This window comes from Aspergillus fumigatus, chromosome 1 (assembly GCF_000002655.1).
Source record: "Aspergillus fumigatus Af293 chromosome 1, whole genome shotgun sequence".
In the NCBI taxonomy this organism is placed as follows: Eukaryota; Fungi; Ascomycota; class Eurotiomycetes; order Eurotiales; family Aspergillaceae; genus Aspergillus; species Aspergillus fumigatus.
This window is the reverse complement of record NC_007194.1, coordinates 3,309,779-3,337,501: the sequence shown is the minus strand read 5'-3', so window position 1 is coordinate 3,337,501 and position 27,723 is coordinate 3,309,779. Positions and strand designations below refer to the sequence as shown.

At 51.2% G+C, this 27,723-nt stretch overlaps 8 protein-coding genes across 8 annotated transcripts; 2 read left to right on the top strand and 6 right to left on the bottom strand.

Moving 5' to 3' along the window:
• Positions 1-203: 203 nt before the first annotated feature.
• On the bottom strand, positions 204-2,045 carry aflT (MDR family MFS transporter; the record flags this gene model as incomplete). Its single annotated transcript, XM_747539.1, has 4 exons — positions 204-1,257; positions 1,324-1,453; positions 1,509-1,668; positions 1,734-2,045. The coding sequence occupies 4 exons, from the start codon at positions 2,043-2,045 to the stop codon at positions 204-206; spliced, it is 1,656 nt and encodes a 551-aa protein (XP_752632.1).
• A 1,692-nt stretch (positions 2,046-3,737) lies between these two features.
• hsp88 (Hsp70 chaperone Hsp88) lies at positions 3,738-6,095 on the bottom strand (the record flags this gene model as incomplete). Its single annotated transcript, XM_747538.1, has 4 exons — positions 3,738-4,040; positions 4,102-5,836; positions 5,904-5,935; positions 6,021-6,095. 4 exons carry the CDS (start codon positions 6,093-6,095, stop codon positions 3,738-3,740), a joined length of 2,145 nt encoding a protein of 714 aa, XP_752631.1.
• Positions 6,096-7,690: 1,595 nt separating this feature from the next.
• On the bottom strand, positions 7,691-10,781 carry chsD (chitin synthase D). Its single transcript, XM_747537.2, has 3 exons — positions 10,267-10,781; positions 10,047-10,213; positions 7,691-9,987 (listed from the first exon to the last, which is right to left on the bottom strand). The coding sequence occupies exons 1-3, from the start codon at positions 10,315-10,317 to the stop codon at positions 7,836-7,838; spliced, it is 2,370 nt and encodes a 789-aa protein (XP_752630.2). The 5' UTR covers positions 10,318-10,781; the 3' UTR covers positions 7,691-7,835.
• A 372-nt stretch (positions 10,782-11,153) lies between these two features.
• Positions 11,154-12,834, top strand: AFUA_1G12590 (tRNA maturation protein LHP1; the record flags this gene model as incomplete). Its single annotated transcript, XM_747536.2, has 3 exons — positions 11,154-11,302; positions 11,507-12,658; positions 12,714-12,834. The coding sequence occupies exons 2-3, from the start codon at positions 11,583-11,585 to the stop codon at positions 12,832-12,834; spliced, it is 1,197 nt and encodes a 398-aa protein (XP_752629.1). The 5' UTR covers positions 11,154-11,302; positions 11,507-11,582.
• A 253-nt stretch (positions 12,835-13,087) lies between these two features.
• On the bottom strand, positions 13,088-13,590 carry AFUA_1G12580 (Dabb family protein; the record flags this gene model as incomplete). Its single annotated transcript, XM_747535.2, has 3 exons — positions 13,489-13,590; positions 13,213-13,435; positions 13,088-13,154 (listed from the first exon to the last, which is right to left on the bottom strand). Exons 1-3 carry the CDS (start codon positions 13,505-13,507, stop codon positions 13,088-13,090), a joined length of 309 nt encoding a protein of 102 aa, XP_752628.2. The 5' UTR covers positions 13,508-13,590.
• Positions 13,591-14,052: 462 nt separating this feature from the next.
• Positions 14,053-16,158, bottom strand: AFUA_1G12570 (putative RNA binding protein Ligatin/Tma64; the record flags this gene model as incomplete). The annotated part of the gene is made up of 3 exons (XM_747534.1): positions 14,053-15,134; positions 15,191-16,046; positions 16,138-16,158. 3 exons carry the CDS (start codon positions 16,156-16,158, stop codon positions 14,053-14,055), a joined length of 1,959 nt encoding a protein of 652 aa, XP_752627.1.
• Positions 16,159-17,133: 975 nt separating this feature from the next.
• Positions 17,134-18,311, bottom strand: AFUA_1G12560 (lytic polysaccharide monooxygenase auxiliary activity family 9 protein; the record flags this gene model as incomplete). Its single annotated transcript, XM_747533.1, has 2 exons — positions 17,134-17,931; positions 17,988-18,311. The coding sequence occupies 2 exons, from the start codon at positions 18,309-18,311 to the stop codon at positions 17,134-17,136; spliced, it is 1,122 nt and encodes a 373-aa protein (XP_752626.1).
• An 843-nt stretch (positions 18,312-19,154) lies between these two features.
• Positions 19,155-27,695, top strand: AFUA_1G12550 (putative membrane-tethered transcription factor (SPT23)). The gene is made up of 4 exons (XM_747532.2): positions 19,155-19,211; positions 19,286-23,819; positions 23,874-27,248; positions 27,307-27,695. Exons 2-4 carry the CDS (start codon positions 23,103-23,105, stop codon positions 27,436-27,438), a joined length of 4,224 nt encoding a protein of 1,407 aa, XP_752625.1. The 5' UTR covers positions 19,155-19,211; positions 19,286-23,102; the 3' UTR covers positions 27,439-27,695.
• Positions 27,696-27,723: the final 28 nt, after the last annotated feature.

Genomic DNA, 27,723 nt, shown 5'->3' with positions numbered 1-27,723 from the left:
GAGTGGAGTAGACATTAGTATAGTATAAATAGAAGTGCATAGTTAAGTACAAATCGTGAATCGGGTCGTTAGTTAAGAAGATGCCCATCCGCCCATTTCCGCCAGCTGTTCTAACAGTCTGAATCTATGATGGATGTTTTTTTGGTCTGAAGAATGCAAAAATGAAGAAGGCAGCGGGAAAAGAAAAGTCTGTGGATGACCACCTAAATAGCAGCCACCATGACTTCCTTCTTCTCCCCATTATTCGCTTTCTTGACGCTCTTCCACTCCATCAACAAGCTGGCCAAAAACGCGACCAGCACCAGCGCTAAACTGACACGATATGAAGCCCGCAATCCGTCCATGTAGGCCTTGATCACGTTCATGAGCTGATCCAACTGGCCCAGTTGGGTCAGCACGGTTCTCATCTCCGTGGCGCCTGCCTTGACAATCGCCGTCGGGTCAACGGTCGGGGCATACTTGGCCAACCCGGAGATCAGGCCGTTCTGGAAAACGGACTGGGCCACCGCGATGAACAGCGCGCCGCCCAGTGTTTGGAAGAACATGACCGCCGCCGTGCCGATGGGGATATCCTCTGCGGGCAGGACAGTCTGGACGGCCGTCATGGGAATCTGGAAGCCGGCACCGACGCCGGCGCCCAGGACGATCTGGTAGCCGATCCACTTGCCCGTGGAGATGTCGATCTCGTACATGGTGACGAGACCGGCTCCGATGGCGGCGATGGCGGTGCTACCGATCAGGAACGGCGTGTAGTAGCCCGCGGCGGTGACGGCGCCGCCCATAACCATCGAGGAGACGACGGTGGCTAGCATCAGAGGCAGGAGTTGGATGCCGGACTTCATGGCGGAGGAATCCTTGACGCTCTGGAAGAAGATGGGCAGGTAGTAGACCAGGACGAAGAAAGCACCGCCGAAGAACAGAGCAAAGAGCGTGGCGGCAAGGACGCTGCGGTTCTTGAACATGCGCGGGGGCAGGGTAGCCTTGTCAGCCAACTTGACCTGCGAGAATGCAAAGAGGATAGCCATGACGCCGAAGCCGACGAACAGGCCGATGATCCGCGAATTGTTCCAGGGGTACTTGTTTCCTCCCCACTGCAAGGCGAGCAAGAGGCAGATGATGGCGGGGATCAGTAGACCGGCGCCTATGAGGTCCAGCTGCTGGATCCGTTCGAGGATGGGACTGCCGGAGAAGTCGTTCTTGTCGGGGAGTCGGAGGACAAACAGGATGACGGCGAGCGAGACTCCTCCGATGGGAAGACTGCAGCGCGGTCAGTATTTTTTTTTCTGGCAAGCTGGAAAGGGCTTAGCTTGCGGCGCCACTCACTTGATATAGAAGCACCAGCGCCATGAAACACCATCGGTGAACGCACCACCGAGCAAGGGTCCGGCAATCGAGGCAATGCCCCAGACCATGCCAAACATACCAAACACAAGAGGTCGCTTAGGCAATGGGACTAATCCGAGTCAGATGGGTGCTCCTTTCAAAGACCCATACGCAGAATGACCTACCAGTCACTGAGATGATGACCATGGCTCCGGAGAAGATACCCGCAACACCGATACCCGCAATAGCTCGACCAACGATCAAAACGGTACTCGACGGTGCAACCGCGCAGATGAGCGATCCGATTTCGAAGATGAGGACGGCTATCAAAAAGGCCCATTTGACCTATCCAGGCTCACCCGTTAGCAACGACCCAGTAGTCAGCACATGCAGCACGGGAGGAAACCAACACTAAAGATCTTATAGATGCGGCCGTACGACGGTTGCAGCGCAGTCGATGTGAGGAAGTAGGCACTGCCATACCAGGCAATGTCTTCAATACTCTTGAACTGATCGGTGATCTTGGGGATGGCGACTCCGATAATGGTCTGGTCGAGGGCTACCAGGAAGACAGCGAGATACAGACCAAGGATGATGACGACGACTTTGGAGAGAGCAGGGTATTCGAAATCAGGCTCCTTCTCGGTTTCTTTGACGTCCAGTTTTTCCTTCGGGACGTTCTCGATGTCGACGTCCGTGACGCTGGACGCTGACGCTGCCATTTTGACTCGCTTATGTCGGGGTGCGATGAGTAAGGTAAGATATATCCGCGCAAACTGATCCTTCCAAGCGAAAAAAGAAAGATGCCAGAAGTTCCACCTTATGTTCACCTCAATTGCGAAAACTGGCAAACTGACAAACTGACTACACAAGGACAGCTCTCGAGATTTTATATCAGAATTTTCTCGCTGTCCCCCTCTCCAGATGGACTACTCCGTAATTACGGGCTGGACCGGGGGACGGAGGAATCAGTTTACCCACGTCAGAGGAACTTTTTTTTAGGAGGCTCACGCCCGTCTCTGGCCATAACGTGAATCTCCTATACGAAAAAGAGCCACTCCTGGATCGTCTTTACCCTAACAGGAAATTCTGACATCGGACATCGGCCGCAGAAGATGCCGATTGCCTGCATTACCAAATTTTCCGGCCGTCGGGGTACCACTCTAGATAAGTTTAGGACTTTCCTGGCCTGGCGGAAGCCCCAAATACGAGGACGAACCTGGAAAACCAAGAGCCAATGATCGCGGCGGTCAGACTCAGCGCCATATCGATGACCAATGGGGCTTTGCGCCGTGAGTCATCCCCGGCAATCTAGTTGGTCTCTCATTGATTGTTTTGAAATCCGATTTCAAAGCATTTCAAAGCAAACAACTAAGTTGAATGGTTTCATGGATTCGAGTGACTTGAGCAAGTGGTCTTCTTTGCTGTTCAACTCCCGGAGCGGGAGACGGCAGATTCTGGAAACATCTGGTTAAGTACCCTGTCGACGGCGGACACTTTCTGGTTTCAGGTTCCACCTCAGTTGCAAGTCATAATGATGTGGCTATGCAGAAGTCCTAATTGGTCAACACAGCAGTACCCTTTCTGCTATCAGATCTAGGCAACAATTCATGAGTCATCAGCCACTATTTAAGAAAAGGGAATATGCTCATCTTTGAGCTTCCAAGCCTTTTTTTGTGTATCCCATGGCAACTAATTACCGCTAGACTAGTAGGAAAACCCACCAGCACAGTCCGAGCTTCTCTACCCATAGGGCGGAGTCGCCGGACTTAAGGCGTAAACTGCGACTTGCTGGTAACGAGTTGAATATGACCGCAATGGCCAGTCATGCTTGAAACACCTGCCAAGATCCTTGCGTTCGGCAGGGTGAGATGAGTCGGTCCGCCGGATTTTCAGCCATCCAAGCCTGACGCCATTCCGCGAGGAGCTAACTTCATCGGAGAAAAGTGGACGAGAACACGAGATCGACCCGGCAAAGGTTAAGTGACATGACACGCCGAGCCGGGAGTCTTAAAAGGTACGATGTGCTCCGGACATGGTTACATCAATGAATGGACTCGAAAGAAAACGAGGAAAACAAGAGAGGAAATTGGCTGCCTGAACTCTATCCACGCTTCATATATCTAACTCTTCTTCTTGTGTGCTTTTTCTCATGAATCATAAGCCATATGGCGACAGTCACCCACGAGTGGTGCGAGTGTCAGTGCCAAAATGATTAGGTAGGTTGTGTAAAAACAATACCACCAAGACAACATTCTACACTAGAAAGGTAACAGAGAAGATATAACAAGTTCACAAGAAAAGAGAATCATGGATCGGATGTATTGCTTCACCGTTTCATGGCCATTGTCATCAGGCTTTCTAAGCGAGAGTCGTACTCATTTGATATCGAAAGGGTAAAAGACTTTTCTTCTTCACTGCTGCTTCTCCTCGCCCTCAGCGGGGGCCGCCTCGCCTTCTGCGGGAGCATCCTTCATCTCCTCATCAGGCTTGGTCTCCTCCGCCTTCTTGGCCTCTTCCTCCGCCTTGCGCTTGGCCTCCTCTTCGGCGCGCTTCTTGGCCGCCTCTTCCTCCTGGGCCTTCAGGATAGCCTGGCGCTCGGCCTCGATCTTCTCCTTGTACCGCTGGACGATGGGACCAGCGATGAAGCGGATCTCATCCAGCTTGGCAACGTAGACGGACTTGGTAGTGTCCTCGCCCTCCTCGTAGAGCCAGTCCTACGTAGCGCGTTAGCTTCGAGTTCCTGCGTCCTGTATGTGGACAAGACATTGTACTCACCTCCATATCGGTCAGCTTGGCACGCAGCTTGTCCTTCTCCTCCTCACTGGCAAACTCGGCATAGACGCCGTCGATCTTGTCACGAAGCTCGTAGATGGTCGACTCGAGCTCGTTCTTCTTCTCGTCGGTCTCGGCAATCAACTTGTCCTCCATGTACATAGCATTCTCACGCTCGATCCAGGTCTCCTTGACGGTCTGATCAACACTGTTGGTGCCGGTGGAGATGGGCAGGTCACCCTTGCGGACCTGCTTCTTGACCTTGCGCGTCTTCTTGGGCTGCTCGCCCTCGGGAGCATCAGTGTCCATCTTGTCCTCGTCAACGGGTTCCTCAACCTCCACATCCTCAACGTAGTAACCAGACTCGACGTTCAGAATACCGTGCAGATTCAGTCTAGCCTTGAGCTTGCAGATCATGAAGTCGTCGTTGGCATCAGCCTTGACACCCTTGACGGAGAAGCGGCCAATCCAAGGGTTGATCTTGCCAGGAAGCATGTCGGGCTTAGCGTAGCGAGCCTCCAAATCGAAAGGCTGCTTGCGGTAGAATGTGAGGATTTTGGTTGATGGCATGACGTTGCCACGGTTAAAGACAGTGAGGCTAGTGTCCTCGTCGGGGATGTCGGCCGACTGCTCCCATGTGAACTCGATGGGGTAGTTGACAATGTCGTGCACGGAGAAGTCACGGACACGGAAGACGGGGGAGAGGATGGCACAGCTGAAGGCGCAACCACGAGCAATGGCCTCGTCCTGGTTGAGGGTGAAGGACAGGGTCTTGCCGAAGAACTTGGAGATGGCCTCCTTGATAGCTGGGACACGGGTGCAGCCACCGACCATCTCGATCGTGTCAATGTCCTCAGGCTTGAGCTTGGCCTCAGCAAGAGCCTCTTCAATGGGGATGGTGACACGCTCAAGCAGAGGCTTGACCATGGTTTCGAGCTCCTCGCGCTTGACGATGGAGCGGACATCAACGTCTTCCATGAGTGACTCGATGCTCATAGGGGCAGCAGGGTTAGCGGAAAGGACCTTCTTCATCTTCTCGGCCGCGGCAACAGTACGGGCATACGCCTTGGGGTTGGAACGGACGTCAATCTTGAACTTCTCCTTGAACTCATCGGCAAAGTGCTCCGTGAGGGCTATGTCGAAATCACGACCACCAAAGTGACGATCGTAGGCGGTAGCCTTGACGTTGAGCTCACCCTTTCTGAACTCGACAACGGAGGCAGTGTAGTCGCTGTGTCCGATATCGACAAACATCACTCTGCGGGGCTTCTCCTCGGGGCCGGGGAGATCAAGCTTGGTGATACCGTAGCCAAGGGCGGTAGCAGTGGTATCGTTGATGAGTCTCAGAACCTTGAGACCGGCAATCTCACCGGCATCAATCATGGCGCGACGCTGAGCATCTGTGAACCAAGCGGGAACGCTGATTGTGACGTCGGAGACAGGGAGCTTCAGCTCCTTGGATGTGATGTCTCTGATCTTGGTGAGGTACATGGCAGCCAGCTGCGTCGCCGAGAACTTCTCCTTCTTGCCGAGGTAGCTCACTTCAACACCAGCCTGACCGTTTACATCACAGATAGCCGCTGAGGTGTACTTCTGCTCAATCTCCACATCGGGGTCGTTGAATGAACGGCCGATGAGACGCTTGAGATTGCCAACCGTGTTCTTCAGGTTGGACATTTCTTGTGTCTTTGCGCCCTCGCCAATGTGTCTGCTTCTGGTGCCGAATCCGACCAATGTCCTACAATGAAAATATAGTCAGCACCGCGATATGAGGGCAGACATCTGATGGGGAAGTTTGCACATACGGAGTGGATCTGTTGGAGACTTCATTGGTGATCTGTGGATAGACAAATGCGTCAGCGCGAGCTGTTCCAGCAATTGATTCAAGAAGGAACAAATGCAGCCAAGGGGCATATACGCACAATATCAATACCCTTGTTCCGTGCAACACCAACCTTGGTGCTCTGGGCACCGAAATCGATACCGACGACACTCATTGTGTGGATAAATTAGGCGATGATTATAAATCGGACCGTAAGAGAGGGGGGAATGGTGCGGGGAGGTGTTGAGCGGAGGATGTTGTCTATATTGAGGTTGGAGGGAAACGTTGGAAGATCCTAAGCAAGAAAAGAGCGAAGAGGGGAGATTTTGCAAAAGCGCCACTGCTATCGGGCGTGGTGATAAGCGGATGAGCTGTGGCTAGGGTCAAACGTGGGTTCTTCTGTGTCGTCAAGCGGTCAGTCAGATTTTTTTTTCTTCCTGACAGTTTTGGGCACGTACGATCTGCAGAAGACTGAGGATTCTATAGTCTCAACAGGCACACGATCATCACTTTCAAAAGTTTTCTTATACTGCTCTCGATCTCCCAGAGCCTGACTCAATCTGGGGCAATTACTCTTAGTTATGCCTGTTCCTGAAGCCCAAGCTGTCCCTTGTGCTGCCTATCGAACCTTCTAGCTCATACTCGAATCTTCCCGCGTCACACCGCCTAGGGGGGGTTACCGGCAGTATCCTTCCTTTGACTCACCGCTTTTGGCGGGGTTCTGCCGCCTTATCGATTCAATCAGGAGTCACCTGACCAATCACCATCGATGTGACTAACAGTAAACAAAGAAAGGGGGATGGGCAAGGCAAATTGTTATTAAACCATCAGGTAATGGATCTTGGCAGCGACAATTACATGACTTGTCCATGACCTTTTGGACATCTTTAACCGGGCTGTCACCGGGAGAACTTGCCACGAAGGAAACACACATGCTTGGCATTATGTCAGCAGCCGTTCTGCTTCTTTCCTGCACTCAAGTTTGCCCTGATGATAGTAACCAAGCCTTGTGACACAGTCAACAAGAAAGGAAGGTCATAATCCGGCCTTAGAAACTATCTAGCTGTCTAGCTGTACGCACAGCGCGGTTATGTCCGATTTATTACCCACCTCGAGATAACCCCTCTAGCACATAGCTCCCAACTGCCCATCATTGTCCCGCATTGGCATCTGTTTAAGCAGAGAACAGCCAATCTCCTTCGAGTCCACGGGTACGTGGAAACCGGAGCAGTACCTAATATTGACACCATGCTCAATGTAAATCAATATACCATCTCAGGCTGGGGACCGGTTGTGAAGGCAAGATATATGTGGTTTTGCTGCAGTAGTGAATCAGCGCAGTGAAGGCCATGCTGTCAAAGATCTCACCAGAAAGAGTTGAATCTACTACGACCTCCTGGGCGTCTTCGTATGTCTGAATGGAACTTTGCACCTGAGGTCGCAATATTGTCTGAATGTTGCAATAGGCGAGGGGAGGCAGAGCTTTCGGATGACATTAGACTCCCCGAAAAGTGCACCTGCTTCAGTTACAAATGTTTAATCTGAACAGTCTGTCTCTAGCTGGTTGTTGGTAGAATTGATCGTCTTCTTCTTGAAAAGTTATATACTCTTACCCAGGCAAATAAGACAATTCAGTTTAGGCTAAAAAGAATGTGCTACTTCTTGTTACCAAAGCGACATACATAAGGGTGGACGACAAAGCATGAAGTACAAGACTTCATTCTTGAAGCAGCTCCAAATAAGAGAATAAGAACATGACAGAATTGATCTGCAAGGGTTGACCGAATAAGTTCTTAAAGCCGTAAGGGTAGACTCCACGTGTGCAGCTTTGGCCGACTGCCATCAATGTGCATGGACTCGCTTCTCTAGGATATCTGGTCTTGGACACAAATGCCTTACGACGTGTGCAAGTACCCTAGACCATACTTTCAGGATCTTTCTGGGCTCTGATAGGCCGTGGAATCCCTGGAAGCTTACGGCGTGGTCGCTGTACCTCTGGGGTGTTTCCTTCCATTGAACCTCGGGTTGAAGCATTGAGAGGAGCAAAATGTGCCTCGTGTTGGTGTGGCGATGGCAAATGAAGTGGGTATATATCCTCCCCGGATGACGACTCCGTGGCTTGTGATGGATGCGGCAGTATATGAGCTGATGGTGACAGTATCTCAGGCTTGTTTACCATCTCCGAAGCATCGTCCTGTGAAGAGCATGAATCACTGGCCACGATTCCGTTAGAACAAGTCCTCTGCATCTGGTGCAAACTCGACGTGTCCCTTGGTTGCCGATCGGGATAGGGCTTCATATTGTCATTATCACCAGTCAGCTCTTCAACCTTAAGGGGAAGGTGGATCGAGCTCAGCGAGTCCGAGGTTAGGATCGAATCGGAGGACGGGTATGTATGGATACCTATCCGAGGCACACTCGGAAGAGGCGTCATCAGCTCGGTAAGGGCTGCGTTGGAGTCGTTCAAGTTCGAGTCATAACCGTCTGGGAGCTCTGGTGCAGAGAAGCGCCCATCGATCTTCTCCGAGGGATGGATTGGAACGCTCTTCTCATCCCCTCTGGAACGGAAAGTAGTCAGATCGACATTGAGCTCATCGCCTTGAGCCTTAGCCAGTTCAACAGCTTCCTCGGGCGAAGTGTGCTCATCGGCGGTGGCGGCATCGGCTCTCGGTCCTCCCCATGTACGCTGGCCCGCAGTCAGGATTCCATACACCATATACAGCCAGTTGAAGAAGGGATTCAGGATAAACATCAGCGGAAAAAGCCAAGCTTTGTAGCGCTTGAGCTTCGCACCCAAGTAGAACATGAGGACGTAGTTGAGTCCCAGCGATATGGCAATAAAACCCACGGGCAGGTCATTGATGCTGCTCGAGGTTGTTATAAGTGACAGCGCGATGATAAAAAACAGCAATGCAGTTGTTCGGATCGTGTTCTGCATAAAACGGACCAGGCAGAGCAAGGGGTAGCGCTTCCAAAGCCGCACATCAGTCAGCATACACACTTCGTTGGTTATGAAACCCAGAAACCAGCGCCGACGCTGCTTTAAAAGACTGCTGAATGTCTGCACTGCCTCGGTCTTGCAAAAGGCGCCTGCGCACATCTGGATTTGATAACGTTTCCGAGCGCCTACCATGAAGAGGTGCGTGAGCCAGCGATCTTCTCCAAGATGACACTTGCCATAGTCAAAAAAGTCCTCGCATTGCTCGGCTTTGTCCGCGAAGTAGTACTTGGCCATTTTACGAAACGCAGAGAACCGGAGCATCGTCAGAGCCCCGGGGAGGCAAGTCACAGCGCCGCAGCTAGATTCCACAGAGCGCTCGAACAGTTGCCCATGGACATACTCCATGTCCTGCAGAAGTGTGAGGAGCGAGCCTCGGTCCGTAGTCGACGTAATGACCCCCGTCATTGCCAACATGTCGTGTTTGCTCCCTGGCTTCAACTCCATATCGTACATGAAGTTTTGCAGACATACACGGTCAAGGATGCAGTCGGAGTCAATGAATAACACGAAAAGGTTGTCGTGGCGCTCCAGGTAATCCGCATATACCATGTCAATCAGTCTGAACGTTTGCTTCTGGCAATGTCGTTTCCCTCCATGTTTGAAACGAGAGACCGTAATTCTGGCGTCTTTGTACGTCACGTCTATGCTCTGTGGATAGCTCTCCAGCGTAATCGGAATTCCAAGGTGTTCAATCAGCCGAAGATAGGATTCGTCAATGAGGCAGCCATCGTAAGAGAGGAACACATGGATACAGTTGGCTGGATAATCACAGTCAACGACAGAATCGATTGCCCTTATTAGTGTTTCCGGGGCTTCCTTATAGACTGGCATAACAACAACTGTTTTGGGAGCGGTTCGGTCATCCAAAACTTGCTTGATACGCTTGGTTCTGCCCGGTGAATGTGTCACCAGTCTGTAGACGCACAAAAGCCAAGGGATTATAAGCAGCACGGAAAACATCCCGAACGCGAACCATTGAAGCATAAGTACCATCTGAGCCGGGAATCGCCGTCTCAAGTGAACCGGGAGCGGGAGGGTCACGATCATGACAGGCAAGAAAATTCCCCTGTGTGCCAAATTAGCATGCATGGTCTCATAGAGAAGACTGGGGATATTGGAGCCCACCTCAGTAACGTGAAGAGGACAATCATGGTAACCGCGAGGAATCTAATACTCCAGTGATCCGCTTTTTGGTAGACCTTGGCAAGGCAGTATAAGAACGCAGCAATCCAGAGGAACCATTCCAAGAACGCTGCCAGTACCAATGGCGAGACGATCGTCAGATATATTATCTAGGCTCCTCGTGAGATTAAATCCAGTGCAATCAACTGAGGAACAAACTCACATCTGTGGTCGACCACGGGTTCGGAGAAACTGAACTGCTAGTTTCAGCCATCGCTGGATGCTGTATGTACGGCTTCCTTCCAAATTCCAGTGACACCGTTGAAGAATTCAATAAAGTCAAGACGTTAGACTGAAGCTTCTGTAAGCAGCCACTTGCCACTGGCTTGCTTCTTCAACTGAGGCCTAGCTGAGCATCGATGAACAGGTCTATTGGCAGATCTTCGGTTCGACACCAGGGCTTGTTACCTGCTCACGTAGAGATGTTCTCGGAGAATCAACAGAGCAAGTCCAGGCCGACAGATAATCTGCTCAAGTTGACACAAAATCACAGGGAATCGATCAGAGCAGTCGCAAATTGGAAGTACGCCAAACGATGGAGCAATCGCTACTCCTCAAAGCACGAGAGTTTAATCCAAAATCGGGTAAAGTGATAATGTATCACAATTAGACACACAAGAGTCACAAAGTTTCTTAACATTAAAGACACTCAGCGTGGTTTGTGGCAACAGACTCCCCTGAGCCAGTATGGAAGGCACTCCCAACGAGGCACCCTGACTTCGCGATAGAGCGTCCATACTGGGCCTGGACCATTGGGCGTAAAGCAGAAAAGGCAATAGCACTCTTCGCAAACATGATTCAATGCTTTGACATCAAGTGAGCATGATACTTTGTCGATCGTCAATAAAAATAAGTTTAGAGTCCACATGTTTACTGGAACTTGGGTGCTGTATGCATTACTCCGTACCTGGTATCGAATCTCCAAATAGGGCTAGTCTTTTGCCTTGTAATTGAGGTGTCTATGGAGAGACATTTCATATCGGAGCTAGGAAGTGCATGCGCCACAGTCCTCGATTCTCCATGTGGCTGAAGCTCCGCAGCGTTCAGAAAATTTCCCCCCGCTTGTGCATTAATATTCGCCTTAAGATTTTCTTTCTTCCAACAAGAGGACAGTTTGGCTCTCATTGTGTGCAGAAGCGTCGCCTTGAACTTTCTTCCAGCTGCTGCATACTCTTCCCCTAGACTACAAGGTTTAATTGGTAAGGCTCCTATGTTGTACATTGCTTATGCTTCGCGCGACTGGCGCAGTGTCATACTCTGAATCTGGACTTGCGGAGTTGACTCACATTCAATCGTTATCACTTACTGTTTCAATGAATTAAATTTCATTTTTTCCGTTTTTGGTTTTAAATCGGATGTCGAGAATTTTTCGTTGTATGCTGACCTAGTCTGATCGAGTACAGGACCTGCGCGGCCCTTTTCTCCCATTCTCTCTTTCTACCCATACAGAGTTGAAACACTCGGAATAGATTTGCAGTCATGGCCGACGAGCAGAAGGTTACCCCTGCGGCCACCAACGCCAATGCTGAGGCCGAGAAGGATGTTCAGAACGTTTTGGCGGAGCTAAAGGGCGAAGCCGGGGAAGCTCCCAAGCCTTCCGAGCAGCCCACTGAAGACAAGAAGGGGGAAGCTCCGACCGAAGATGCAGAGGAGGCTCGCATTGTAGCCGCCGCTGCGAAGCTCGGCGAACAGTCGGCGAAAGCTGAGGAGCAGAAGGAGGGCAAGGCCGAGGAGCGCGATACACGAGGCCGTGGAAACCGTCGCAACAACGTCAAGTTTGATCCCTCCACGCTGGAGGTCACAGACAACCACGATGAGATCCGCAAGCAGGTTGAATTCTACTTCTCCGATTCGAACCTTCCCATGGACAAGTTCCTTCTTTCCAAGGTGGGCGGAAGCAGCAATCGCCCCGTCCCCCTCGAACTCCTTCACTCCTTCAAGCGCATGCGTCGCTTCCAGCCCTTCAGCGCCATTGTCGAGGCTCTGAAGTCCTCCAAAACTCTCGAACTGACCGATAACGACACTTGCGTGCGCCGCAAGGTGCCTCTTCCTGAATCGGTGACCGAGAAACCCGACCCCAGCGTGACCAAGGTTTTCGAAGACCAGGCCATGAGCCGTAGCATCTACGCCAAGGGCTTCGGAGAGGAAACTCCTACTACCCAGATTGACATCGAGGCCTTCTTCGCCCCTTACGGACCCGTCAACGCAATTCGTCTCCGCCGCACACACGATCGAATCTTCAAGGGCAGCGTTTTCGTTGAGTTCGCGACTGAGGAGAAGCAGAAAGAATTCCTTGCGCTGGATCCTAAACCCCAGTGGAAGGGACAAGATTTGCTCATCAAGAGCAAGAAAGATTACTGTGAAGAGAAGGTTCGGGACATCGAAGCTGGCCGCATCAAGCCCAGTCGTGGCCGTGGTGGTTTCCGTGGACGTGGCCGTGGCGGCCCCCGCGGTGGTGACAAGCGTGACTGGCGTGAGCGCCGGGCAGAAGATCAGAAGAACGGCTTTGGCAAGCCTCAGGGCGAGCAGCGTCGTGAGGTTCAGAAGGACGCTCGGTAAGTTATAACTTCTTTCTCCTGGTCTTGCAGCATTTGACTAATCCGCTTATAGTGGTGTTCCCGTCGTGCAGAGCACCGCCGACGATGCTACAGCTGGCCAGAAGCGGACCCGTGAGGACGAGGCCACTACCAACGGCGAGCACCCTGCCAAGAAGGTCGATACCAAGGAGTAGTGGCTTTGCTGTCTTCTGTTCGAGTTTCCCGACTAGTCCCACCCTTCCTTCATCACGGAGCTAATGGATTATTCCCATTTGTTATGGTACAACAAAAGCACTTGCGTCTTTTGCTGCGGGTTTCTTAATGGCGTTGTATATTATTTGTTGTCATCATTGATACTTGGAGGTTGTTCTTTGCAGGATCTAGCAAATGGTCATGATAGAATTTTGGCTCTTCGGCCTCCACCCACGGCTCTTATACCCTTGTAAATCAACTCTCGAACTCCAAGTCATACGCCAGCGTATCGTCGCACAACTCCTCTCTCAGCTTCGACACCCTACAGTCCCTCATCAGCCACTTCAAACGCACCTGTCACAGGGTAGGCGGAAACAAACTCAAGGTGGACCGGATGCGTAGCATAAGAAGCCACAGCGTCGGGGGACTCCATCACAGCCACAATCCCCATATCAAACCCCTTGGCACGGGGAACACTGATAGGCAACGGCTGCCCGGCCTTCAGCGAAACCAAACCGGGGATCTTACCCACCATGCTCTCCGCAACAGTGACCCAGTTGGTGAGCTGGTCCTGCGTGACTCCTGGCTTCAGGCGGAAGAGAACTGCCACTGGTCAATCACCCGCGTTGGTTGCAGCAGGGTAGCAGGGTACGCACCGATGTGGTAGACTGGCATCTCCTCGGGTTATAAATTCTCTCTATCGATTTGTCTAATTCTTGATTAGTCGACACCAGATGCGGGAGCAACGGGCACTTATATAGATGGGACGGTAATGTTTGTACGCTTCTCGGACCGGGGAGGGGTCGGGGAGTCGGCTTATCGCCGATTGGTGGAATCATTTAATTCTGGACAGCTTCGAATGATCCTCCGTTGATGAAACGGGCAATTGGTCTGTTGCAGCCATCTTGCTTGAGGTATTCACTCTGAAACGAGGCCGTGAGCCTCCGTGTGCTGAAAGATTCCCGAGTCAACTGCGGCTGCTAGAATCGGTGGACAAGTAATCATTTAGTACAAATGGCCTGATAGAGCATATCTCACTGTCAAAAATGACGACAAGGGGAGTTTAATGGTGAAGAGCCTGGGAGTCAATCTACCGTATGAAGAATATCTTATGACGAAGAGATGCATGTAGTTCCTCTGTTCAAGGCATGTGGCATACCCAATTATTGACCAATGCTTCATTTAGATCGCTAATTACAATATACCTTCCCTCAGGAGGCTCATTTCTTCTTCTTCGTCTTATCCACCACATCAATCCACTGCGTCTTGACACCGCGTCGGAGCAGCGCTGTTTCCACAGCCTTCCTTTGGTCACCCTGAATAAGTACCTCCATCACGCCTTTGGTGGCTCCAGTGGCCTGAGCAACGCTGGTACTGCTAGCGCATTTCTTCTGCAGTTCTTCGGCCAGCAGACTAGGGACTATACCGAAGATCTCCAGATTCGAAACTTTGGTGACAGTTTTCGAACCTGTCCGCTTTTCAAGAACGAGGTTGATCTTGGGAGTTGCACCTGCTTTCGGTTTCACATCGGATGGGGCCTGGCCCTGCCTGAGGATTACATAGTGTGGAGTTAGGAACGCCGAGTCTTCCACGATCCGCTTCAAGAGGCCATCTCGGGTCGTCATGCCACGTGCAATGGTGGTCTTGTCCTCGGCTGATGAAGATGTGAAGATTGTGTTTGCAAGGAAAGGATTGAGCGAGATGATCCGGCGGTTCTCACTGGAGACAATAGGCGGATTTTGAGACTGAATATATTCGTCCAAACGGTTGGACACCTCAGAATACTTGTAGTAGTTCCTGGGGTCACCGCTGGAAAGAGCTGGGAAGATTGTCGGGGTAAGCTTTCCTGTTGGCCGATAAAGAGTCTGAACGGTTATTGTCTGTCCGACGGAAGGGTCTCCCTCCGAAGTTGCAGGCGTCTTGTTTCCGGGGACGGACTTGCCCGCATTCTCAACGGCATTCTTTGATGGAAGCTTGTAAGGAACAAACTGCTCGACGCGAGGGTCGTTGAAGTCAACATCGATGATGACAGTTTCTTGTCCACTGCGGTCTTTGGATTTGACGAGACGCTGCTTGTCAAGATATTTGATGAATTTTTTGACGTTCTTCCAGCTTGTCTTTTTGATCTGATAGTATTGAGCCTGCTGTGAAGAGTAAATCGGGAGGTAAGGAGTAAGCATGTTCGAGACAAGGGCGGATGGTTGCACGGGAAGGGACAGGCCATGATTCGGTGCGGTGGGGTTGTCCTGCTTCAGTTTGTACAGAGAATAGAGGAAGGCTTTCTCAAAAGCCTCGTCGATCTCTGCAGGTTGGTCAGTTTCCGAACGAGATACCGAAAGAGAAATAAGGAGCGCCGACCTTTTGTAGAAGGTTCTTTCACTTCCTCGACGGGAGCCCCCACTTCATGCTGCTCGGCAGAGTCGACTGGAGGCACCTCCTCCGCAGATTGCGTCTGCTGACCTTGGTCCAAGGAAAGCTCAGTGGCTCGCTCCTCAATTTCCGCGACGTCTTCCTCGCCCGCTTCCAAATCCCACCCAGCCAGATATTCAGGAGCAGGCTGTCCCGGACGGGAAGACGAACTCCAGGCCCACAGCTCATCACCTTCCCAGTGTACGCCTCGGACGGCATGTCCTTTCGTGCCCTGAACCTCTCCAAGTCCTGCAATATCAATCTCGCAGACGCCCACAAATAACGGGACAGTGTGTCGGTCCAAACCAGCTACAGCGACAACAGCTCCCTTGACCGCGCTCTCAGGAAATGGAGGTTCATCCGCGAGGCCGGGGGTCATCAGGTCTGCGCCACCACGAAGCTTCTGCATGACCATTTCCGGCGTGTGAAGCAAGGGCACTAGTTTGGGATTGTGCCATAATGTGTAGACCGTGGGATAGAATCGTCCATCGGCTCCGGGCCCATGTTCCACCTTAAACCACAAAATGCGTTCCTCGCCCTCGGGATGCGTTCCTACGTAGACTGTGCCTTGGACTTCTCGGAGCTGGGGACCTGCAGTGGTGGTGAAGCGAGCAGAGAGCGAGTTTTCTGGAAGAAGGGAGTTTCGGATCGCAGTGATGCTGGGCGAGGTTTGGTTCGACGTGGTAGGAGTATTGGAGTCATCCTCGGCTGGTGCAGCTGACGGAATACTGATGTTGTAGTCGCTGATGATTTGGTCTGCAATTTTACGGCGGTCCGAGGATCGTAAGGGCGCAAGATTCTTGATCTATAGTTTGAGAAGTAAGTATAAAGTTGTCCCTTACGACTTGAACAGACTGCCAGCGAGGGGAGAAATGCGGGGGAGGGGCACAACATACTGTCGGCTTTTTCTTGAACATGATGGTGTATGACGGGGCCCAGAAATATAATATGAGTCTATCTCAAGCTGCTTGATACTGGCAGATACAGCCTTCTCAAAACGGGGCTTGTGGAAGAAGGGTACAAAAGACGCTGGAACAAAATGGAAAAGTTGATGTCCAACAGTTTTGCCCGCAACAATAATAGGCCGCTTTTCCCCGCTTCTTGGGGTCAATCTTTTCTTGTTTCTTTGTGCACTGGTCCAGACATAAGGTATTAGAGGTATCCTCGTCTTAATTATGAAGTGACGTTTTGCATATAAGTGAGGCGAAGGGCTTTGCACAAATTCCTTGCAGACTGTGCCGCTACCGTCTCTTTGCAAATTCTCCAGACAACCACTTTCAAGTCGAGATAAAGGAATGCAAGATCATTTAAATGGTAGTCGTCCACGCCTATTGCACTGCTGCATGTTAGCAATTAACGTACCCCCGGGATCCTAGTAACTGTTAGTGGACACAGAGGTGTTCTATCTAGATTGTGGCCAAGAATGAAGTCGGGGAATTGCAATACTCCATGCTTGACGCAGTTGTCTTGGAGAGCACTAGATGAAGGAGAGATGTCAGGTGAGGGGAATCATGGCCTCTTATACATGTGATCGATCGAGCCCCCCTGAATTTTCTGTGGAAGATGATAAATATATGAAACAGCCTACAGTGAAGTAAGTCGAAGGGACATTTTGAGGCCGTGGAGAATGATAGGTTAGAACACTAGTGTTTAGAGCCAGTAACACGAGTAGATTTACTTTACAAGAATCCTCCTTTCAGTAATACAGAGGTAAATCAAGAGCAAGAATGATCAGCATAGAGCAAGAGCTCCAAAGGTTTTGTTGCTTCTAAGGTACAAAAAGGATACCCGATCCCATATATGTATGTTTGAAAGAAAACTCGTCAGATCTGCGATGCACTAAAGTCAAATGTGCAGGGAAAGGCTTGTCGATTCGTTCGAAGTGCTTTGATCTAAGCAGAGAGATCACGAGCGTGCACCTTCTCCGTAACCAGCCAAGAGAAGGTCTGCTTAAGGACCTTCAGGAACTCTTCGGCGCTGAGGGAGTTGAAGTACTCAGTGAGGTTGCTGCTGCTGGGAAGAGTGCCACTGGAGCTAGAACCGGAGCCGGAGCCGGAGCTGCCGGCAGTGGAGCTAGGGGTGGCGGTAGGAGCCTGGACGTAGCTCTGCTGGGCAGGAATGCTGGTGACTGTGACAGCCTCGGTGGTAGTGGAGGGCTGGTAAGCAGTCGCAGAGCTAGTCGGGACTGCAGTAGAGGGCTGAGTGATGGTGGCAGAAGGAGCAGTGGCGCTAGACGAGGCGGAACCACCGTTGTTGGAGCTGCCAGAAGAAGCGCCAGAGTAGAGAGCGGGACCAGGAATTTCATAGGAGCTCAGGCTCTGGTAGATGTTGACCAGGATGCCAGCATCAGTGTTCTTGTAGAGCGCAGTGCCGAGGGTACCTGCAGGCTTGTCGCTGCCACCACCGGTGACCTTAAGGTTGATGCACTGAGGGTAGTTCTGGGCACCATTCTGGTTGCCAGCGGAGTGGAGGGCAATAATTTCGTGACGCATGACATAGTTACCAGCGGCGATGGAGCTGGGAACAGTCACGGTCCAGCTGTTGTTGTTGGCGATCAGGTTGTCAGAGGCCCAGGTGCCAGGAACATTGGAGTCACTGATCAGACCACTCTCATCAATCTTGAAGAACTCCAGAGTAGTCTTGTCAACTGAGGCGCAATCACCATTGCAGTTGGCCATGTAGGTAATGACCTTTACGAAGTTAATACCCTAACCAATTGTTCCATGGATGTCTTACGAAGACATACCGGTCCGTGGTGAGATTCAGGCCATTCAGTCCATTGGAATTCAACCTTTCCACCGGCCTTGATCTCGGCAGAGATGGCACCATTCTTAGCATCCTTGTGGCAGATGATGTCGCCGCTAGAGTAGCCGCTGCCGTCGACGAAACCCAAATCGGTAGCGGTTTCAGACCAACCGATGCTGTCAGGAGGGCTGCTCATGTAAGGGTATTGGTTGACAAGGTATCCAGTGTAGTATTTGCCATCAACAACGGCACCCGTCACAAAACCGTGACCAGCGACCAGAGCGGCCGAGCTGAGAAGAGCAGCTGCAATCTTAGGGACAGACATGTTGTAGGCTTTTGTTGGATTGTCCAAACGATCAACGCACAGCGTAATCTTAGGTTCGAATCGAACGAGAGACGAGAGAAAGAGTGACGAAAATAGGACTTCAGTCAATGAAGCCGATAGAACAGAATGAGAGAATGGAAGGTGCTGAGACCGTGAGAAAGGAATGCTGATGGGAAGAACAGAAGAAAGCTGTCCTCCATCGTGACGAAGACAGTTCTTATATCTCCAGAAAGGTTGAAGAAGCTATCCAGACCAGGAGAAAGCTCCGAACAACTATCGAAATTTCAAAATCAAGCCGGTTCTGTAAGGTCCATCGCAGGTATCTACTCCTTACGGTGTGGACATCAGTAGATTGCTTGGTAGGGCTCGCGTTTCGATTCAAATTCAGGATTATCTGATAGGCGGAGAAAAGTCGAGATAGAGCCACCCAGTCAGAGATTAATGAGGACGAGTCATGTCTGGGTGGTCGACGCGTACGTCAGCGTTGAAGCTGCATCAGGGGGTTAGTATAGCACTTCCTACTTGGGAATAGTGAGCATAGTCTCTGTGACAATCCGAGTTTCATCCTGCTTTTATTTATTGACTAGCGCAACGATTCCCCACTCTGTCTCCATTCTATTGTGTCAGGAAACCGTTAATTGAAATGGTTTTGGGACCTGGTGGATCTGTCATGCTTATTGATACGAGAATGGTTGTCGTATTGCATTAATCGCTGGCGCCTCAATGCAGGGCCCATTAACCTCTGACACCGACTCAGGTACCCATTCTCTTCCATGACGAATCGGCTATGCTCCTCAGTCCATATGGACTTCCGTTCCTCTATGCCAGGCTGATGGGGACCAGAAGAAAAGGGCAGATTGAAGCAGTCAGACCGGTTCTGTTGACGCTGTGCGATCACATGTGAGTGATGGCAAAGCCATAAACTGGCGACTGAATCTTGTCAAAACGAATGAGCTGAGAGCGACCAAATACAGAGCTCTACCGCAAAACACTCCGGCTGGGCAGCGATGAAGTAAGTTCTACTGCACACCAAGCCATGAACCGATCCATCCAACTAGGCCTGGCCATCCCATGTATCAGATGGGCCATGTCTGGCGAACAGGGCCCCGGTTCTTCATTTAACGGTACTTAGCCGCCAAACCCTCTATTATCAGACCATACCAGCAATAGGACCATTACCTTGTCATTTCCCGAAGCGCCAGTGTTACGGAGTACTGACAACGTCACTCTTTCTGCCGAGAGCTGCAATCTGCACTTGTGGGTGCAGAGCGCTTTGCTCAGGATCAATATACGCCGCACAGATCAAATGAAGATCAGACGCCTACTCCGTACAGAGTACTTGGTTGGAATTGAGGCTTTCCTCATTGAGGTGCACCACAGTGTGGTCTGAAACGCCCGAATGCTTTGGGTTGCCGCTGGCCAGCTCTGGCTTCTCCTGAGCCCTGGCAACCGCACGCAAAAAAAAAGTTTAGTGCCTTGGTTTTCTTTGACGGAGTCTGCTCCGTTTTGATTTCTATCTAGCGTTTAAGGCTTGCCTCTTTCAAAGAGTGGAGCTCTCTTATAACCCAAGGGCTACTGCATCCTCTTCGTTAAAGCGGGCGGGCAAAGGCAAATGCTTGTCGTCAATCAGATGGAAACCAACTGCGAGGATTTGCCTCACTTGCGACAATCTATTGAAGAATTTCATTCGTTCAGGAAACAGTGGGAATGGCACCCATCACCATTATTGTCATACTGATGCAAGAAAGAGATTTAAAAAAGAATCTCCTACAGCCCAGGATGTGCAGCATTTTATTGCTTAGAAAGGATTACAGGCGAAAGGAGGAGCATTCACAAGGGCAATATCAATCGAACCACGGTTGTACATCCGTTACAGGGATTTAATCACTATATGCCTGAAAAGGAAGTCGATGCAACTTTTGTCTCAGATTTTAAGAACTGACTGGAATAGAGCCCATTACTGCCTCCACACAATGAAGAATGCTGAACTGGCGGTTCATCTGATATTCGGTTAATACCACAATCGCCAGACATGTTGAACCCCTGAGAAGACCAACTGGGTTCTTGGCTACAAAGCTTCTCGTAGCAATGCGACTCTCGTCCTCCAGAGACTAAGCTCTCCAGATTCCCAGACCGCTTCGAACGGACACATATAAGGGCCTTGCTCAGCTTACGAACCTTTCAGTTGTCGACGGCTTCTTAGGTAGTTGCGGTCAGAGTGGGACAGATGCGATCGAGCTTGCGTTCCATCAGCGTAGTCATTTTCCGACGACTCGATTAGTACTAGGATCCATGTACCTTGGAATCAGACTAGCCAGGGGAATGTCGCGATGTCCATCCGATTGGCCATGATCTCAGTGAAGGACGTCTCGGACGCAGTCGCTTGAGACCTCCCTCTATAGCCTCGATGATCCGGTCCTTATCATCCCCACAAGCCACCAAAGCTGCTTGATTCGCCATTTTTTTCAAGCGATCTCTTAGATGGGGAGGGACCGAAAGGTCGCTTGTAGAGTGCTGTAGGCCTCTTCGACATCTGCTTCCGAGGTGTAGGGCAGCATACTGATGGGGAGCACCGCGAGCTTGAGAGTTTTGTTCTTCTACCACCCGAGAAGAACCATTTATTCAGATTGAAAGTGCGCGCACAGCTAACTATAGCTCGCATATGTCTGCTCCTATGATTATTTCGCCGATCAGAAAAGAAGGGTTCGATGAACCAAAGACACGGCGTCATTTTAGATACAACCAAGTGACCTCAACAATTCTGATCGGACAAACGGGCTATGGAATCGTCATGTTTGTGCTTCTCTGTGCACCCTGTTTTCAGGCGTTATACCCACGACCAAACCGTTGAGGGACGTCTTTGGGCCGATCTGTATCGGCTATGACCAGCAGAAAGACGATCGAGACGGATTTCGTTGTCGCTAGATCATCTTATCACACGCTGTCTGATTGAGGAATCATGGATGAGGCAGAACATCTTATTATGGCGAGATGGATGATGATATATGTCTTTGATGAACTACTTTGGGAAATACGCAGTGTCAAGGCGCATGAACCCCAAACTATGCGCATTCATCAACTTGAGGGTGGATCCCATCCGGGGCTATTATGATAAGGAAAGGTCAGAAATGACAACCTGACGAAGGGCGAATAAGGAGAAGATTGAAATATTGCTCTTCCAGGGGATTTGGAGTTCCCATTTCGCAAGCGCAAAGTCGAGCGTGTAGGAAGGATAAGAGATATATATTCCACAATTCGGACTGCAATCCAAACTCTTCTGCCCACCATTCACTACAAAAAGGTCACGTTTCATTGCCATGACACCAAAGATATATGGCTCCCACAATGCGAAATCAAGTAGCCGACCACCCCTGCCGCTGTGTGTATATGGAATCCGAGGACATTCATTGGCAAATTACCTATCCGAGGGAACCCACCTAGGGTTACCATATCGCAGTTAACATTTAGGATTCACCGGATGATATGCTACAGGATAGCATCCAAGTGCAACACGACCAGGTTGTACTAGATATTGGCTTGGATGGCTAGGATATCGGCAGGCAATGCATGCCGACCAGACTGGTAGAGTCGTCCAATACCTGTCCTACGTTTTTTCGCCAAGGAACAAATGGTGACCTGACAACATTGCGAGCAATGCGGGAGTCTGGGTCAATATCTCTCTGTCGTGGTCTTTCCATAAAGCAATTTATCAGACTAGAGAACTGTAAGTGCGAGAGCTGTTTTGTATCTACCCCATCCGTAGTAGGGAGTAGTCTATGCTCAGTGCGGAGTACACTTTGGCCAGAACGCACAGTCACTGGAGGCGACTAACCAGGAGAAAGGCATACTAACCCACTCATCAACCCCCTACTGTCGATGCATACATTTAAGGAACTACCTGAGATACAAGAAGGAGAAGTACTGAAGGCTTAAACGAGATCATCCCCTATGGAGGCCAATGTCTGAAGCGACAGCCTCAACAAGTTTACCTATATGTGGGAAGTGAGAGAAGACAAGTCGGAGCCAAGACAAATAATAATCTGGTAGCCTAAGAATGACAGAACCAGAGAAGGTTTAGCGTATTCATAAGAGTGGCGGAGGAGTCACCCATTAGAATGGCTGCCTGAGTTTTCTGGCTGGCAGATTTTTCGCCAGTTCCGAATAATACGGAAGGGAGACAGATAGACCCGACGACTGTGACTAGGTAGGATACGCTACCGTCTCAACCAACCCCCTTTCCTCTGCGGTGAAATCAGGTCCTTATCATCAACTACCTAATCCACTTGGGGGCGTTCTCTGCTTTCAGTGTTGCTTCTCAGTCAGAGTGTTATTACACTTTCTTTCTTTAGTCACTGTGGGAATTCTTCACTCTGGGAATTCTTTAGACCATCTTCTCTCTCCAAACCCCCTTCGTCCCCCAAAGACGGTCGCCGCTCCAGTTTTTCTCTCCCTTTCCCACCTCCTCAACAAGAAACCGATCGGGTGCTATTGCCGCAGCGGGCATGATCAACATTTGAGAAGGGCCATCCAGTGGTTATCTTACAATAACGAATTTTGTTGCTCCTTCTTGATCCCATATTGTGATTCGTTTCGATGGATTGGAGACGGTACTGTTAGAAGTTCGATTGCGCCGAGTGAGACGAGTTTTGCGGTCGGATCTTCGAGATCCTCGTGCCATCCCTTGAACATCGATCTTCGAGTTTTGCACCTTGACCTTGGAAGCACGTCGCGACGATTTGGGCGTATTCGATAGTGGCCACCTGGCTTCCCGCTGCGTAGTCCTGGAACTCAATGATGGGAGCTGTGGAGGTTGCCTCATCTCCCGTATTTCCCTCCCTGGATCCTATTGTCGTCGATGATGAGATGGAAAATCCCTATCAAGATACCGATTTAAACTTTCTCGACTCTACGAGACTACAGATGAACGAGGCCGCCGGCCAGGATTTCGACGATCTCTTTGCCCGTTCCCACTCCTCCCACACGGTCACCGACTCAGAATCTGTGTGTTTGTCTCCCTCAGAACTCTCCATAAAGAGACACTTTCAGGAACACGATGCACTGAGGCAACCCAAGATTGTTGCTTCAGACTCCCCTGCCGAATCTCTGGATAACTCGAGTCCCAGTTCTTCATCCGATTCTCCGCGGAATCACGGCCGTAACACCTCCGTGGCTTCGACCACTTCCGTTACTAATAGCGACCAAGCCAACATAATGCCATTTGGCTACGCAACTGAAGATTGGATCAACTCGGAGCTCGGTTCAATGAAGGAGGAAACATCGATGTTTGGCTTTGACCCTTCCTTGCCGGCAATGGAGAGTGTCTTCCCCGTCGAAACCGACCTCGAATCAAGCAACAAGGCGATGGATGCAGCTTTCGATTTTGAGAGTGCAGCCAGTAGCCCCAGTGCTCTGAAGACTGACCCGACCGCTCAGCCAAAAATCCAGAAGCGTCCGAAGTCGCAAATGCGGGGGACGTCTCATTCCATCCCGAGGCAATCAGCTTCTCCGGTATGTACTCAGACTCTCAATTCTTCCCCGTTGCCTTGCTAAACCTCCTCGTAGCAATCTCGCCATTCGGTCTCTCCTTTTACAGCGGGCAAAATGCCCAGCCAAAGTAGGTCGTCATCAAGTCATTGGGCGGGACAGTCACCGTCGTCTCTCTTGGAGGAAAGTTTTGGCGGCATCAACATGAACGGCGGATCTCCACTGAACGGGAACTTCAACTTTGCCTCGAACGGGTTTCCTTTCGGCATCAACTTTGCGCCGTCTCCCCCTCAGAACAATATGAAAGCGGAAGCGACGCAGCGTCACGTCCTCACCGTTCATCCCACTTCACTGAAGTCCCGCGTAGAAACACAAATTCCCATCCGGCTGACTCTCTATCCAATGCCCTCCGGCGTCAAGAAATTACGACTGCCTACCCACACCATCTCGAAGCCGAAATTCCTTGCTCCTCCGTCTGCTGATCGTTCGGCTGATACCTTGCAACTGCATACGAGTCTTGTCTGCACTAGCGCGATGCAGGATCAGACGAAACTGAGGAAGGCATTTGCACGAGCAAGGGGCGAGACGCGGTACCGCGCCTCGAGCTCTAGCCCGAATGCCACGGAAGAATTACCAGAAGATGACAAGCCCTTGGACGGCGGGGAGGTGAAAATCTGCGCTGGATGCATACAGCGTGAACGGAAGCGCGCTTTCAGAAAGAAGCAGAGAAAACCGGAGGAGGATGAGTTGTTTCAAAAGGACGAGGAGAAGCGAGTGATCGTCTTTAACACCAACGAGATCAAAGATTGGGCAGAGCCCTCCAAGCATGCTATGCCAGGCTACACTGATGCTCCTGCGCCAGTTATTCCCGCTGGAGCAATGCAAGTCGAACTTCCAATGCGAATTGCATGCTACTGCAGGCACCAGAACGAAAAGCTCGGGTTTCAGGTCATTTTCACAGTCAAAGACCATATGGATAATGTCATTGCCCAGGCAATCACAAACTCCATCATGATCACGGATGATCACAAGACGCACGCTCCCCCGGCTCCTCCCGCCCCGGGCCCTTCTCCATCCCTCCCTGATGGGACACAGTTGCCGGGAGTAGGCGTCTTTCCGTCAGGCCTTCCCGTCGAGACCGCGAAGTCGCCAGTCCAGTCGTTCCGATCATCCTCGACTACGGATCTACAGGGTCTTCAGCAACGGTTCAACTCGCAGTATCAGATGTCGACAGGCTCCTTCACCACCTCCGCTCAGAATGGCCAGAACGGCCAGAAGAACGCCACCGCAAGCTCGCAAACGCCTCGCAGTCTTTCGCGACAGACTTCGCCGAATGACTTCCCGGGACCCATGACCAAGCGACGGAAACACAGCAATTCCGGCCGCCTTCCGTCAGATCTGACCATGACCAAGCTTGAGAACGGACAGTCATCTGTGGGTGGGTCCAATTCAGGGGTCTTAGGAAACGACACTTCTTTCAATGCGGCACGTGGTTTTGCGTCCCCGGCGGAGAGGCCCTTTGTGACACCGTCCGCCATGTCGGGTCAGTTCGCCAACCGGCCACCAACACCCAATAGCGGAGATAACAATCCTTTCTTCAATCCCAGCGCGACCCAAACCAGCTTGGATACATTCATTCAACAGCAGTTAATGTCGGCGCCAAACTCGGCTCAGCCTAGCCGCCCTGGAACGCCCGGTAACTCAGCGCGCCACGGTTTCCAGGATCAGTCCATCAACATCTCATTAGGCTCAAGCACATCTACTCCCGCTTGGCCTCCTCTCACAAATGCTGGCAACCGGCTGCCTTCTGTCATTCACAAGGTTGTCCCAGCAGAAGGCTCCATCACAGGAGGCACAGAAGTGACGCTGTTAGGAAGTGGCTTCTACCCTGGTATGGAGGTTGTCTTCGGTGATACCCTGGCCACAACAACGACTTTTTGGGGTGATAAGTGCCTAAATTGCTTGACTCCGCCAGCCCTCCAGCCTGGCATGGTGGCTGTCGTGTTCAAGCATGAGCATCCGACATTTGGTCAAATGCAGCCGGCTCAGCCTCTGATGCCCAAGCAGCAGCAATTCTTCCGGTACGTTGACGACAGAGAGCTCCAGATGTATCGCCTTGCACTTGGCATTCTGGGGCAGAAGCTGGGCAACCAGGCAGATGCGTTTCAAACTGCTCAGCAGATCATGGGTAGCGATCCCAAGGCTGTTTTCAACCTTCAGAAAGACTTCTCCGCCGGTTCTGGCGGCCATCAGCGACAGGTTCCTGGCCTAGAGTCTCAGGGCGAACTCAGCGATCTGGACTCGAAGATGTTGACGTATCTTGAATTCATCGACCTTGACGACAACCCGCGGCCGCCGAAGTATAACTCGCGCTGCGCGACCGGGCAAACTCTGCTTCATTTCGCCTCATCCTTAGGCCTGACTCGTTTCGTTGCCGGACTGCTCGCCCGAGGAGCGAACCCGGAGGTACAGGACAATATCGGAAACACGCCCATGCACCTGGCCGCCTTGCATGGTCATGCGCATATTGTGAACAAGCTGCGTTTGGCTGGTGCGGACGTCAACGCTCGCAGCATCAGGGGTTTCACTCCGGCCGACCTAGCCACAACTCTTCCAGCCCACCAGGCTGCACTGATTCCTGCTCGGCACAACCGCTCCCGTAGCGTTGGGTCGGTAACCTCGTCGCGACGCAGGCATAGCAGTTCTGCTTCCCTTCACTCCCTCTGGGAATCGTCGTCTGTATCGGGATCAATTGATCCGGCGGTCTACGACTCTCATGATGAAGAGGATGATTCAGATGACCAAGTGGACTTTACTATATCTCGACGCTCGAGCGTTCACCAAGATGTCCCCGGCCCGCTACCCTCGCCTGAACAGGCAACAGCGGCCCAAGAGGCACGCCCGTTCTCACCTCCGGCAGCTCTGGTGGCCTGGCGGAACCAGCTCCAGGCTCAAATAAATCAATTCCAGCAGAGCGTCGCGAATGCCTTCCCGAACCTCCCTGCTCTGCCGCCAATGCCTGCTTTGCCAGATTATCAAGCTCATCCGATGATGCGCCGGATTACAAATCTTGTTCCTCATCGGCCAACCACATCCTGGTCCTCGAAGGACGGCTGGTGGGACCTCTTGACGGGCAATTCCGCACCCAGTGCGACTGAACCGCCTTCTTACGAGGAGCTGTACCCGGGCCAAGATCGTCAGGACGAGGAAGAGGCATCGCAACTAAAGAAAGCAACGTTGCTAAGGGCGGCAGCCGAGGCGGCCGTGGATCAGCATTTTGAGTCACAGGCCAACACTTCGGTGGCAGAATCTAGTAAACAGGATAACGATGACATCAAAGACATCCGAATCGGCTCTAAATTGATTTCCCGCGAGCAACAGAAGCACCTTAGAGAGCAGCAAGCTCGCAGGATGAAGGGATTGGGTAGCGATCGAAATCTCTACTTCATTTGGGTGAGTATCTGTTGAACCCCTTATCGCATTCGTCTGCGCCTCTACTAACTTGTCTTAGCTTCCTCTTCTACTTCTAGTCATTTGCGCGTGGATGCGAAGTTACGTCCCAGGCATCTGGCAAGGTGCGTTAGACGTCTATGGATTCGTGAAGACGCGTTATATGCGGGGCACGCTGGACGTTGGCTCTTAGACCTTGGCGTTTTCCTTTTTGTTTCCTATCATCTTCCTCGAGTCCCTTTGAGCCAGGGCGTTGTTTTGAACGAGCGGACGGCACTATGGACATGTGTTTCCTTTTTTCCTTTTTACTTCCTTATTTTACCGATACTTTTGCATCATGACGGGATATGACTGCTCCTCCTTCGCCTTAATTCTTCCACTTTTCTATACGTGACGTTTGTATGTAATTTGAGCCCAATAAGATGTACAGATGTACTTTTGTCTTGAGAACATCAAGCCAGGATGTGGGAGGAAAATA

What these genes read in the sequence shown, in the direction of transcription:
- chsD (XM_747537.2), bottom strand. Translation starts at nt 10,317, where the DNA reads ATGGCTGAAACTAGCAGTTCAGTTTCTCCGAACCCGTGGTCGACCACA. An exon ending in ACCCGTGGTCGACCACAGAT is followed by an intron (nt 10,214 to 10,266) that starts GTGAGTTTGTTC and finishes CGAGGAGCCTAG; the next exon opens with ATAATATATCTGACGATCGT. An exon ending in GTCCTCTTCACGTTACTGAG is followed by an intron (nt 9,988 to 10,046) that starts GTGGGCTCCAAT and finishes TTTGGCACACAG; the next exon opens with GGGAATTTTCTTGCCTGTCA.
- AFUA_1G12550 (XM_747532.2), top strand. Translation starts at nt 23,103, where the DNA reads ATGATGGGAGCTGTGGAGGTTGCCTCATCTCCCGTATTTCCCTCCCTG. An exon ending in CGAGGCAATCAGCTTCTCCG is followed by an intron (nt 23,820 to 23,873) that starts GTATGTACTCAG and finishes ACCTCCTCGTAG; the next exon opens with CAATCTCGCCATTCGGTCTC. An exon ending in GAAATCTCTACTTCATTTGG is followed by an intron (nt 27,249 to 27,306) that starts GTGAGTATCTGT and finishes AACTTGTCTTAG; the next exon opens with CTTCCTCTTCTACTTCTAGT.